Below are 13,834 nucleotides of genomic sequence, written 5' to 3'. Positions count from 1 at the left end.
TAGTGATTGGCAGAATAAGAAGTAGGACTGAGTGGACTTTTAGGCTGTAAAGTTTTACACTGTTTTGTTTTTGAGTGCAGTTATGTAACAAAAAATCTGCATTTGTAAGTTACACTTTCATGCTAAAGAGATCACACTTCAGTACTTGTATGAGGTGAATTGAAAAATACAATTTCTTTTGTGTATCATTTTTACAGTGCATATATTTATAATTAAAAAATATAAAGTGAACACTGCACTTTGTATTCTAGATTGTAATTGAAATCAATATTGAAAATGTAGAAAAACATTAAAATATTTAATAAATTTCAATTGGTATTCTATGATAAGTGCGATTAATTGCGATTAATTTTTTTGAGTTAATCGCGTGAGTTAACTGCAATTAATAGACAGCCCTATATTTTTTTTAAAATGCCCTGTGGATTTTCCATATGCAGGAAAAATAAATAGAGGCGGCAGCCATATGAAAAAATGGAGAGTAATACATAAGGCTCCAACACTGTGGTGCCATGTAGAAATGGGTGAGAGAGTTGCTTAGCAAGTCCCACATGGTGGGCTCATCACCACGAAAGCTTGACTTCCTGCTGATTTAAGATGTGATGACCTAGAAGGGGTTATGACTGCCCAGATGCTATTGGGTTAACACGCAAGAAGGACATCTCTTAACTGTTACCATTTTAAAAAGCAACAGCGTCTGCTTAAAGTAAATCTGCCATTTTATAAGCATCCAGTATAAAGAATGCAGGGTGGGCAAATGCACCACTGTATTCTGAACAAGCTGAAAGTGACAGGCACTGCTGGAAGCCCTGTTATGGGAGAATTACAGTAATAGAGCTCTGTGGTCACCAGTGCATGTGTTGCTGTTGAAAGGTTGTGACTGGATAAGTAAAGCAACTTTCTGCACAAATAGCACAGCTGGAAAAACACTTTCATACCATGCCGAACACATTCTTTCTATAGAAATTATACCAAAGGTCTTCATCTAGAGGAAAAGAGAGCATCCTGCCACAACGTGTACATATCAGCAAACTTGTTTGCCTGTGGTGGGGATGAGGTAGCTCTGGTGTACACAGCTGACAATATTGACAAGCATTCTTACAAAATAGAGACTGAATTTACATGGTCTGTGAGGTGAGCTAGTTGCATTTTATCAGAGTACTGATGGTACTGTACCCCATGGTCCCCAAAACCATTGAGAAGTCCAGCAGGACCAAAATGGCAATCCAACTGTGATGCAAATTGCCTCCTGGTTTTCGGATCATGATGCAGGAAAACATTTGTATTCAAGCCCACTTGGAATTAAATAGCAACCAAACAATTTCTCAGTCACACACCCTGCCTCCCCCCGCAAAAAAGAAAAGAAAAAGGTAATTGGCGAAGATTCCTTGTTAATTGTTATGCATTAGAAGCGTTCTTGAAGAAAACGCTAGTTTGAGGGTGGTTGCTTTGTTCCCAAGTAAATAGTTTATTATGCGTGTCACAAATAATGCCACATGCATATGACTTGCTTTAAATAGTTAAGTCCCATAATAGAGAGGATGGTAAAAAGCGGCTTGAGGGAGCCCAAAGCAAAATAATTTTTAAAAACATCCTTACCAGAATCCTGTCAAGGCAACTTGGATGAAAGAGTTTCCAGATTCCTGATGGACCTTCATGCTAATGGGCCTGGAGACACTAGTCCAGACCTTATATAAATAAACTAGAAAATATAAAGGAATTTCTATAACTTTTGTGGGCTAGAGAATTTTTTGTCTTTCTAGATCTCCAGAGAGAGACTGTGTACCTGAAAGGATATTTTAAAATGTCTCAAGTTCATTGCGATACAGAATATTTTTTATTGTACACATTTTGATAATGAAATAATTTGGGGATGTATTTGAGAATTTTAAAAAACCTTATTTATAGTTTATAAATAGTGTAGTCAAAATACGCTATATAAAAATTGTGTATTTTGACTCCAGTAAGATGACATGAAAAACAAGAAGCAGCTAATAACTACAAAACCTTTGTTGGGATAGTAGGATTAGCTAAATTTATTCCTACTGTTCATATGAACAATAGAGCTCAGAAGCCTATATTGAACAAGTCAATATTTTTGTTTTCCTAGTAGTCCCTAAGGAACAGATTAAGGTCCAAGACTATAGAAGCTGTTTTCTCATTAGGTGGAAATTGATTTGAGGACTTGAACTACAGAAGCAGATTGCCACTTTGGCAGTTCATTAAACTCTTCAATAAATAGAAATTTGATTCTTTCTCTCATGTTGTATGTTTGAGTAAATTACTATTTTAAACATATAGAATTTTTTTCTACCTTGAGTGTAACGTAATTGATTTCCAATTCAGTCTTAGAAGGTAAAAATCTCCTCCTTTCCCATAGACTGAGTGATCCATTATAAGGATAGAAGGAAAATTCAATTAAAAAAAAAAAACAAAAAAAATTCACACACAAAGTAATAAATGGGTATTTCTTAACTTTTTACAGCTACCATGCGATGTTTCAGACAAAATGCATATATTGTATTTTTTGAAGTTTCCATAGCATAGATATACTTTCTTTCCAACAATGTTGGTAGTTTATAGTATTTGTATTTACTTGGGAAAACAAGACCCATATGTGGCATTTGTCAGCACTCCCTTTATGACCCATATTACTAAGTCTGGGTAAGGAAATAGGACAAACTATTCTACCATGCAAAAGCATCTGCTCTTTAAGTGATTTTACAATAAAAATCCATGTTAATTGTATCTCTTTGTTGTTGTTTGTTTAATTATAAATTCGTCACATATACAGTCTGATACCTAAGTTGTATTCATGGCTTTAGATTTAGATTAGTAAAATGTAATGGTTTAAGAAAGTTATTATGCATGAGATTTTTTTAATTGTTGATCATGGGAATGAGATTGTAGGGTTCATGTACTTCTAAGCTTTGAGTGTTGAACTTCATATTTGTTCTTTTAAAAACCATTTTCTCACATAATCATTTTACTGTTATGTACAGTGAGATTTATGTATTGAACACATTAATTGAATGTAATTGTTTTTTTTATGATCTGACTTTATAAATTGAAGTCTGGTTTAGAATAACTAGTGCATCATTTGTTTTTCTTAAATATGTTAACTACTAATTTTCACTATTACTGGTTTGTGTATTTTGTTCAGTGTTTGCCACTTGGTGTCAGTGTTTACCACTATATTTCTGAGCCACAGTGGTAAAACAAATAAAAGATGTAAATGTACTTTAGTTATCTGACTCTGGGCCTTGACTCAGCAAATCACCTAATACATGCTGAACTTTAAGCATGGAAGGCCTTCTCTAATCAATTAAGCACTTAAACATTGGTTTAACTTTAAGCACCTGAGTAGTCCCATTAATTTCTGTCTTAAAGTTAAGAATATTCTGAAGTGCTTTGCTGAAACAGAGTCCAGGTGAGGTTAAACGTCTATTAGAGTATGTGTACTAATGCATAAAATATAATTTATTAGAATTGTTCGCATTTTCATTAGAACCTATGCCAATACCGTTAATCTTTTCTGGCCACAAAGTAAAAGGAAAGATAGTAATTGAGCTTGTACAGCATTTAAGAAATAGAGTGTAATTTGTGTACAAGCAATCATGATCCTTTTGTTATTTAGGAAGTTAAGTTGACAATTTATGTGCAGCTGAGGACAACATACAGATGATGTTTTCCTGGCAATTGTGTGTGAATTTCTAGTCCTAATGTGTCTTTCAATAACCTATACACTTTCTCAGTTTTTCCATAGAGGATAATATAATATGTATAGATCATTTACTTGTAATAATTATCTCTATAAAATATCAAGGCGGTTATTTTAAGGGGAAAAGTTCATATTAATTTTGGGCAGAGTTGAAGTTAGATTGACGGGGTGCAGAGGCATCACCTCGTTCCCAGTACACAATGAGTTAACTCCAGTTTCCTTTTTCTTTCTCCTTTGGCATGTGTTAAAGAGAAGGGCTGTAAGAAGGCTGCGGGAGAGACAGAGGGATGGGAATGTCTGTGGATTGGGCAGTCTTTTATTTTTCATGAAATCATAGATTCATAGGGTTGGACGGGACTGCAAGGGTTATCTAGTCTAACCCCCTGCCGAGATACAGGATTTGTTGTGTCTAAATCATCCAAGACAGAGGGCTGTCCATCCTCCTTTTGAAAACCTCTAGCGAAGGAGCTTCCACAACCTCCCTAGGCAGTCTGTTCCATTGTCCTATTGTTCTTACCGTTAGGAAGTTTTTCCTGAGATTGAATCTAAATCTGCTATGCTGTAGTTTGAACCCGTTGCCTTTTGTCCTGCCTTCTTTGGCAAGGGGGGTTTGTGTGTTGTTTGTACTACCATGTTAGGGACTGAAAAATAACCTTTTTTTCTCCTTGTCAATACATCCTTCCCCACTTGGCAAACATTTACTTTGTTGTGTTTTTAGTGCGGCACTACTCTTTTTATCTTTGTTTATTCCTTTGTCTGAGAAACAACATCAACAGGAATGAATGGCTCTGGGAACAGTACTACAGTAGATAGTGGAGTTCACATATGTTATATTCTTGTGATCCCAGCAAAACTGCTTTGCTTTTTAAAATGTATTAGAAAACCAGTTGTGGATTTCAAGTATACATTTAAAATTGATGCTTAGACTCTATAGAACATTTCTCATTAGATTGTAATAATTTTATGGTCCATACGAATTTGGGCCTAAACCAATTGACATTCTTCCTTTGATATTAGTTGTGTGAATTGTTTTGACAACTCAGCTGAAAAGATGTAAGTACTTAAGCAGTAAAATAAAATTTACCAATCCACAAACAACAAAAAACCCAGAATAGACTTTTGATGCTAAGTGCATGATTTAGGTATTTATAATATAGAGGTTAAATGGGCATAAGCCATTGAAATCTCACTTACACTTCAGCTGGTGTATACAGGTCAGACTAGATAATCATAATGATTCCCTCTTGCCTTAAATATGTATGAATCCAGTCTATTTCCTTGGGACAGAATGTTCCCAGGGAACATGCTGTTATAGAATTATTTCAGTCTTAACATTGTACCTGGATACCCACTGAATTTCAACACATGATTTTTGCTTAATATCACAACTAAAAAGATATACATAGCAGATTATTGATGACGTTGTAATGATGGAGTCAGTACAAGATGAAGTCTTTATGTAAGGCTTGAACCCCAAAACCTCTCATTTAGATGTAACAAGGTTATTGACTGAGCCATTCTGACACTTAGGTACTAGAGCAGAAAAGACACTGCAGTCTTGCAAGAGTTATTTCCTCTGCTATAAAAGCATATTCTTGTCATTGTATGTTTAATCTATATGTATAGTTATTGATTATAGTGGCACCAGGTAGCAGTTCTATTATAAACCACAGTTTATAACTTAGCTGGAAAAAATTGGCTTCAGGCTGAAACTTGACATACAGGGCACCAGCCTGAGAGCAATTTCTTAAAACACCTTTTCAAAAACCATCCATTCAGCCATTTTGGGGGTTGTACCAGCAAAACAACACACAGTTGTTGTACAGCTTTCAAAATCACAGCATATCATCTCTTTGATTTGTAAATGTTTAGGTACAGGAAAGAGTGATTACTTGTTCATGTAAGGGGAAAGCTCCTCACATGTTAAGTGTGGAGTTAAGTTATTCAGCCAAAATGTTGATTGCATCATGTGCAATGAGAGGTTGCTTTCTTCTGACACCTAGGCTTGGTCTACACTACCCCCCTAATTCGAACTAAGGTACGCAACTTCAGCTACATGAATAACGTAGCTGAAGTCGAAGTACCTTAGTTCCAACTTACCTTGGTCCACACTCGGCAGGCAGGCTCCCCCGTCGACTCCGCGGTACTCCTCTCGCCGAGCTGGAGTACCGCAGTCGACGGCGAGCACTTCCGGGTTCGACTTATCGCGTCCAGACTAGACGCGATAAGTCGAACCCAGAAGTTCGATTGCCAGCCGCCGAACTAGCGGGTAAGTGTAGCCAAGGCCCTAGAGTAAGAATAACACAAATATTTACATATAAACCAACATTTCTGTGAGCCAACTCCTTAATGTACATATTAGATTTTCAAAAATTTGTAGCTTTGTATATTTGAGTATGGTAGATAGGATGGTTCTGTCACGCAAGGGAGTCCAAATCCCAGCCAGGAGAAGTGAGGCAGCACAATGCATGGGAGGAGCTGGTGGGAGTGGAGGACCCCATCCTGGATGCATGCTTGTATAAACCAAACTTATCACGAGATAAAGCCCTGAAATTTTGACATGCGTTTCTCTGCTTGTACAATAGCATGTAGAATTTTTTGTCATGGCTTAATAGAAGTAATTAAAAATGACAGGCTCAATGTCTTTGTTATCCAAACTTTTGTTCATATTTGTAATTGGATAAGTTTCCTAACTCTAATTAGAATTGAATGACTAATCCTTTTTTCTAGATTTTTATCACAACTATACTTTGCTCATTAAATTAGAGTATCAAAACATCTTAAAGTGAAAGAAAAGGAAGAATCCAAAGAATTGTTAGAATCAATATTATTCAAATGTTTGAGGATAGCATTCTTAAAAGCAAAGTTGTTTTCTGATGTTAAAAGTAGGTGGAGTTGGAAGATATTTTTCTCTAGTGCCATAATGATCTTTACTTAATTTCTTAATCAATAAAACCCCTGTTACCTGCAACTATTAGGGACACAGAAAATGTTATAATGGAGGGCAGTCCCTGAATACTGACTTCAAAGCATGCTTCCTAACACTAATGCACCGAATTCCTGGAGTGTCAGCCAGCTTTGGAGAAGGTAGCCATTGGTCTAGCCAGACCTCTTATCAAGAATTCTCAGGAGTCTTGTCCAGGTTCTGGGTAACTGAGGTTCTGTTCCATAACCAAATGAAAACCATTGAAATAAAACTAACATTAACATTCATTATATTTTTCTGGTATAATAGACTACTTTAAGTTGTCTTTTTCAAGGAATTCTTAGAACTCTCAGTTAACTAAATACCCCCTCTAACTAACTTTAAGTCTTAACACACTGGTGAACCTCCAGTTGTATGTCACTTTGGATGCAGACCAATTTTTAGTGAGCCAACACTCTGTTCCTCTAGCACAGCCGGCTCCAGGCACCAGGCAACCAAGCACATGCTTGGGGCGGCACCTGGTAAGGGGCGGCCAATCTTGGGGTGGCGGGGGGGCAGCGCAGTGCGGCATTCCATGGGGGGGAGGGGCGCTCCAGCGGCGCTCGGCGGGGGGCGCGGCACTCAGGGGGGGTTCTGGTGGCGTGGCGCTCGGCGGGGGGGCGGCACTCTGGGGGGGGGGGGGTTCCCAGCGGCGCAGTGTGGCGCTCAGCGGGGGGGGGAGGGCGGGTTCCGGCGGTGCTTGGAGGGGGGGCGGCGCAGGGCGCGGCGCTCAGGGCAGGGGGGGGTTCCGGCGGGGCGGGGGGCTCGGCGGGGCGGCGCTTTTTTTTGCTGCTTGGGGCAGCAAAAAAGTTAGAGCCAGCCCTGTCCCCTAGAAAGTGAGAGAACTACACCAGACCACCCTTAGCAGCCTTCGCCCTAGGGTTCAGTAATTTCTTATGGCTTGGAATAAAGCTTTATCTCCCAACTGTCCAAGTTGGAGAGACTTATCACCTTCCTCAGTTTCAGCATCAAAGTGGTTTAATAATTTAACTGTCCTGGAATATCTATCTGCCATCACTTTTTACAACAAAAGTTGTATTGCGTGACTGATGACACCAAAACCAGAATAGGATATCTAGGATCACCAAATAATTCATTGTTCCCTAAACAAAAAGAAACACCAGTCACTCAGTGTGGACAATAACTGACGTAAGGTGAATAGTGCAAACTGTGCCACCTTTCTAGCAAAGCCCTAAACATACTTAGTCTTGAAACATTAAAATTTTAAAGTTTCCTCTTGCCTATAGAACATAAAATCTTTAAAAAAATATATAATCTCATGTCTGTGATTATAAACATCTTTTCCTGTGAGTGGTTTTAAAATACTTGTCATTCAACAACAAATTTCTCTTGCAATAAACAGCTACCAAATGTTAGAATAAAGTGTTTTTTTTTCCTGCTAAAACAGTAGATTTCTGAGTGTTGCTTTTGGCAGCTCTATAGAAGAATCTATAAAATATTTTATATTCAACTCTGTTTTTTTCATAAAGCACTCTGTGCTGCATTTTCCTCTCAAAAACATGTGCACTATGGCACTGGCAAACACTACATTTGTTTCCCCAGATGTAACATAGTATAATATATACTGTAACATAATGTACTGAAGTGTTATGTACCTTGATATAAAATTACCCAGGTTAGATCAAATAGCAGTATGATTTTTCTCCATGGTAATGTATAGTATACCCTTTGCTACCCTTTTATGACTAATCAGCATCTGAAAATTTGGTATGTCTTCCTTTCATTTTGTGATTCATACGGTATCTTTTCTGAGTCTGAGTCGAATGCAGAAATCTACCTTTTATTACTTGAGCAAATATAACATTTTTAATGTCAGTGGCTTGCCTTGTTATCTAAATTATGCCTCAAGCTGCTGTTAAACATAAAAATCAGCGTACTGTCAAAATGAGCAATCTTGACATCTATAATTAAACCATTCTAATTTCTACATTGTAGAGCTTTTAATACCTTTGCCTAACAGACTATACAACTTACATATGTTTGTTTGTAAAACAGGCCCTGATTGTTCTTTGAACGTTCCTTCCATGGAGTCTTACTGGATTCTACCAAATGTAAAGCCATTCAGTCCTTCTGTAGGTCGGGCTTCCCATAAAGCAGTTCTACATGGAAAATTTATGTGGGTGATTGGTGGATATACCTTTAACTACAGTTCATTCCAAATGGTATTAAAGTAAGTGATTCCCTCTTTGTTATTCTTTGTGGAATTGATCTTTGCTAGGTAAATAACATTCCATTGAATTACTATCCTTCATTTTCATGAAAGCCTTATCAATCTATTTTAAAGGAATCTTATTAATTAAAATTTTCTGTGTTCTAGTCATATTTTTTTAATGGCTGAGAATTAAAACAATGTAAACAATATTAGTTCATGACACTGGCACTTTTTTATAACAGTTGCTGTTACTCTTTTGGGCTCTAAAATATTTAAGATATTTGCAGTGTGACAAAATACTTTCATTTGAATGTATTGTTTGTAAATATACCTAGAATGCTTTTTGCAATGTTAGTTATATTAAAATAGACATATTATAATTAATGTTAATGTGAATTTACTTGCTATTTTATTATTTATATAGCTTTCCAAAGTTCTCTAAGAAAGATAGGTTGCTGCCCTGAAGAGCTTACAATCTAAATAAAAAAAAAAATCAGACGTGGGGTGGGGTAATATATATAACATTAGCTATGTTTTATATACCTTCTTTCCCAGTTCTGTCTTCCTGTTCTCTTTATCCCCTTTCCCTTCTTAGCAGACTTCATTATGTTAAGTCCTGAATGCCCTCAACTCCTATTAAAGTTAATAGGAATTAAGGTCAACCCCACAGGAAGTGCTCAGCACTTCATAGGATTGAACCAATACTACTTGGGCTAAGAGGTAGTGGTTTACTACATGAGGATGTTAATGTGAAAAAAAGGAGTTAGCCAATCAAAAATTTTAGTAAGACCAATTTTGCCAACTGTTGTGATTTTATTTCAAGTCTTGTGATATTTGATATTTTTCTTAAAACACCAACTTTTGGAGTCAAGTGATTATGTGAGAAATTTGGCTTTTATTAAAAAAATACATTTCTGGCCCCCCTGGTTGCAGGGACAACCTCCCTCAGATCCAGCCTATTGGCCATATTGGATACCCTAGTCACAATACCCTCCCCTCGAAACCCACACTTGCCGCAAGGGCTCCTTTGCCTGCCTCACTCTTAAGAGATCCTTCTGGCAGGTGTTCGGGTCTGGTGGTGGAGGAGGAACTCTTTTTTTTTTTTTTTTAGTCCAGTACCAGCAGTGCTGCCATCTAGCAAGATTTCCCTCTTCATCTCTGGATGAGGCGATGATTACAGCATCCCTTTCCCCACTGGATGACTTTAGAAAATTTCAGGAACTGTTGTGGATTGTCAGAGGGGAACTCCAAATTCCCCTGGAAGAAATTCAAGACTTCCCCAACACAAGTTGCTAGATATATCCTTCACACCTTGAGACTGGTGAGAATTTCATTACCAATTAAAAAAGCTATTCTGGAGCCTTCTAGCACAGTGTGGCACAGCTACCCCTAAAGGGGCTGAAAAGTGCTACTATGTTCCTGCCAAGAGTTCTGAGTTCCTTTTATCTCACCCTCCTCCAAACTTTTTAGTAGTGCAAGCTGAGACTGAATGGGCCAAACAACAACATCCTCAATCCACACCAGCTGATGAAGAGGGCAAACATCTGGACCTTTCGAGAGACAAGGTATTTTCTTCTTCTAGCCTGCAATTCAGGACAGTTAATTATTAGGCATTACTAGCCAAATATGGCTTCCTGAATTACAGTAAATTCAAGGAATTTACTGATAGCCCACCACAGCACATCAGGCTCATTTCCAGGGCATATTTGAAGAAGAGAAGCTGGTGGCCAGAACAGCTCTCCAATCGGCGGTGGATGCAGCAGATGCCTTCTTCAGGGCCATGTCTATGGCCATAGTCATGTGTAGGGAGTCTTGGCTCTATTCTTATGGTTTCCCTAGGGAGGTACAGAACACTATTGAAGACCTCCCTTTCAATGAATCCCAGCTTTTTAACCAGATGATGGATGAATTGCTGCATACACTCAAGGATTCCAGGGCCACCCTTCGCACGCTGGGCATCTACACTCCTGCCCTGAAGTGAAAATTCCACTGCCAACCACTCACTCAATGCTATAGATCTCCTCAATTCTACTCTGAGACTTTAAGAGTCTCTGAGGAAACATCAAAAGAGACAGAGGTCTTGCCTCCCAGGGTCCCCCCTCACAGGCTTCAATGTCACAGCTGCAACCTCCGGCCAAGAAGAATTTCTGATGCACGCCTGAGAGCTGCCAACCACTATGTCTACCACCTCAGAACCCTCCTACTCCCTTTGGGGGTCATTTAGCACTCTTTTTTGCCATGCTAGGAATACAATAACAATGGACAGATGGGTGTTGAACATCATCCACCATGGCTATACGATCGAGTTTATCATGCTAACTCTTCTAAGGGCCCCCTGCCTGACCCCTTCAGGGACCACTCGCACAACAGCATTCTCACTCAGGAGGTGAACTCCTTCTTTCAAAGGGGAGCAATAGAACATGTTCCCCCAGAATATCAGGGAACAGGATTCTACTTAACTTACTTCCTGTTACCTAAGAAGAAAGAGGTGGACCAGTCCTCAATCTCTGGCACCTCAGTTGCTTCATCCACAAGCTCAAGTTGCATAGGGTCACACTAATAGTGATAATTCCATCCCTAGAGAAGGGCATGTCGTATACGGCTCTCGATATGAAGGATGCTCACTTTCACGATGCTTATCTGCCCCACAGACATTTCCTGAGAATCACAGTGGGTACCCACAATTTCCAGTACAGAATGCTCTCATTTGGGATAGCCACCATGCCCAGAGTATTCATCAAAGTTATTTCCGTCATAGTGGCTTATGTCAGATGTTATGGTGTCTTCATGTTTCCATATCTTGATGACTGGCTCCTATTCGTAGGGCCAGGCAAGAATCCCAGGTGTCAACCTCCATGTTACTCAACCTTCTTTCTTCCCTCAGAGTCAGCATCAATGTCCAGAAATCTATCGTAGACCCCACACAGTCTTTGGACTTCATAGAAGCTACCATAAGTTTGGTCACAGTATGAGCTTACTTACCAGCAGACGGGGTCCAGGCAATGAGCAACATCATAACTCACATCATGAACTATCCATATGTACCAGCCAGAACTTGTCTGTCCCTCCTCAGCCACTTGGCTTCATGTACCTACGTGATCCCCTTTGCACGACTCCACCTTTGCTGCTTCCAGACATGGCTCCAGTCTGTTTACTTGCTGAACCACCATTCCATGGTTTCCATGCTGATAGTCCCTGACAAGGTGCTATCATCCCTCTAATGGTGGACAGACGCACGTCACATATGTTTAGAGGTTCCTTTTCTTACTTTCTCCCCAGACAAGATGATTATCGCTGATGAATCTTTGGTGGGCTGGGGGAAGGAGTGGAGTTCACCTCAACAGCCACCTGGCTCAAGGAGCATGGACTCCCGGAGAATCCAGGATGCACATAAACATCCTGGAACTTTGAGCTGTGAGAAAAACATGCCAGTCGTTTCGTCCCTTCATCCGCTTGCATCATGTTCTTATCATGTCTGATGTTGTAGGGGCACAGTGGTCCCTTCTCCTCTGGCTCGGAGGGAGGCCACCCCGCGTCAGTATGTCACCAGGATCATGGCCTACTGTTGGAGGAATTAGCAGAGTGGGTGCAGTGTCCGGCCTTTGTGACAGGGTTAAGTCCAAATGGTCAAGAGGCCCTAGGCAGGGTAGAGCTGATAAGCAGTCTATAACACTAACCCTTAGGCAGGGGAGTGGCAAGCACTTGCCACGTGGCCTATGGCGGGGACACTGCTACCCCAGGGGTGTGGTGGCAGGGGTAGGGGAACGCAGGCCTGCCCGACTCCACTGCATTCCAGCCCAGGACCCTAACAGTGGCAGGGTGTCCCGCTGCCGGGTCAGCGGGGATCCTCTCACAACATGCTGGCTGGCTGTTAAGCCACAGCACCGTCAAACTAAACCCCTGGGCTACTTCCTACCAGAGTTCCAGATCCAGCTCTGTAGTCTCCAGTTTGTCAGGGTATTCGGCCACTAGCAGTCCCAACAGCTCCAGCTACTCCTTAACCTCAGCTTCTCTAGGTCCAGGCCGCCATCTGGCTCGGCTGCAGGGTCTGCGGGCAGTAGCAAGCAGGACATGTCTGTCTCCTTCTCTGGTTCAGCCTCCCTGGGCTGGGAGCTCCACCTTTTGTACTTCCTGCACCGCCTCTCAACTTCTGGTGGGAGGGCCGGGCCCGGTTGGACACTGCCCAGTGGGCGGAGAGACTGGTCCCTCCTCCTCTGGCTAGGAGGGAGGCCACACCACCTCACTACATCTGACAACACCACCACTGTTTTTTACATCAACAAACAGGGAGGGACGAGTTCATCCGCATTAAGCGCAGAGGTGATCAATCTCTGGAATTGTTACATTAACCACCAAATACTCTTGTCTGCAGCCTATGTACCTGGGACACAGAAGGTATTCTCAGACTCGCTCAGCAGACATTTTGTGCTCAACCAGGAGTGGGAACTTCACAATTTGGTAGTACATGACATTTTCACTCAGTGGGGGATTTCTGCCAGAAATCTGTTCACTTTGCAAGTGATCAGCAAATGCAAAACATACTGCTCCAGGGGAGCCCTCAGCCACCAGAGGTTGATGCCCTCCTACACCCATGGTAGGACCAACTCAACTGTGTCTTTCTTCCGCTACCGCTTTACCTTGAGTACTGTACAAGATTCGATGAGACAGAGTGACGGTGGTGGAAGGAGGAAGTGCATGAAAAAGCAAGATTAAAGTACTAAGAGAAACAATGTGAGTTTCTAGGACTAAAGTAAAATACTGTGGGCCAAATTCTGCTGTGAGTTACCTCAGTATTTATTGGAAATAATTAAAGTCGATAGGATTACTCTCCGTTTGTGCATGCATCACTCAGAGAAGAATTTGTCCCTTTTGTTTTTTCAGTACTGGTGCTTAATATGTTTAAATTAGAATATTTGTGTCATGTAATATTTTGTAATTCAGTTTTATCAAGAATGACTTATAATTTTACACATGCAGC

The 13,834-nt window shown here is 40.3% G+C and overlaps 1 protein-coding gene across 6 annotated transcripts in view; it reads left to right on the top strand.

Moving 5' to 3' along the window:
- The window catches only part of ATRNL1 (attractin like 1), a 976,173-nt gene that overhangs the window by 119,743 nt on the left and 842,596 nt on the right, over positions 1–13,834 (top strand). For all 6 annotated transcript variants that reach the window (XR_010589324.1, XM_005293856.5, XM_065552410.1 and 3 more), the window contains exon 6: positions 8,700–8,874. Coding sequence is in view for 5 of the 6 variants with exons in the window: in XM_005293856.5 (XP_005293913.1) it covers positions 8,700–8,874 (175 nt within the window). In the remaining variant the exon portion in view is untranslated. The remainder of the gene's footprint in view (positions 1–8,699; positions 8,875–13,834) is intronic.

Source organism: Chrysemys picta, chromosome 7, assembly GCF_011386835.1.
Source record: "Chrysemys picta bellii isolate R12L10 chromosome 7, ASM1138683v2, whole genome shotgun sequence".
In the NCBI taxonomy this organism is placed as follows: domain Eukaryota; kingdom Metazoa; phylum Chordata; order Testudines; family Emydidae; genus Chrysemys; species Chrysemys picta.
The sequence above is the reverse complement of the archived record's forward strand: the minus strand, read 5'-3'. Positions and strand labels throughout refer to the sequence as shown.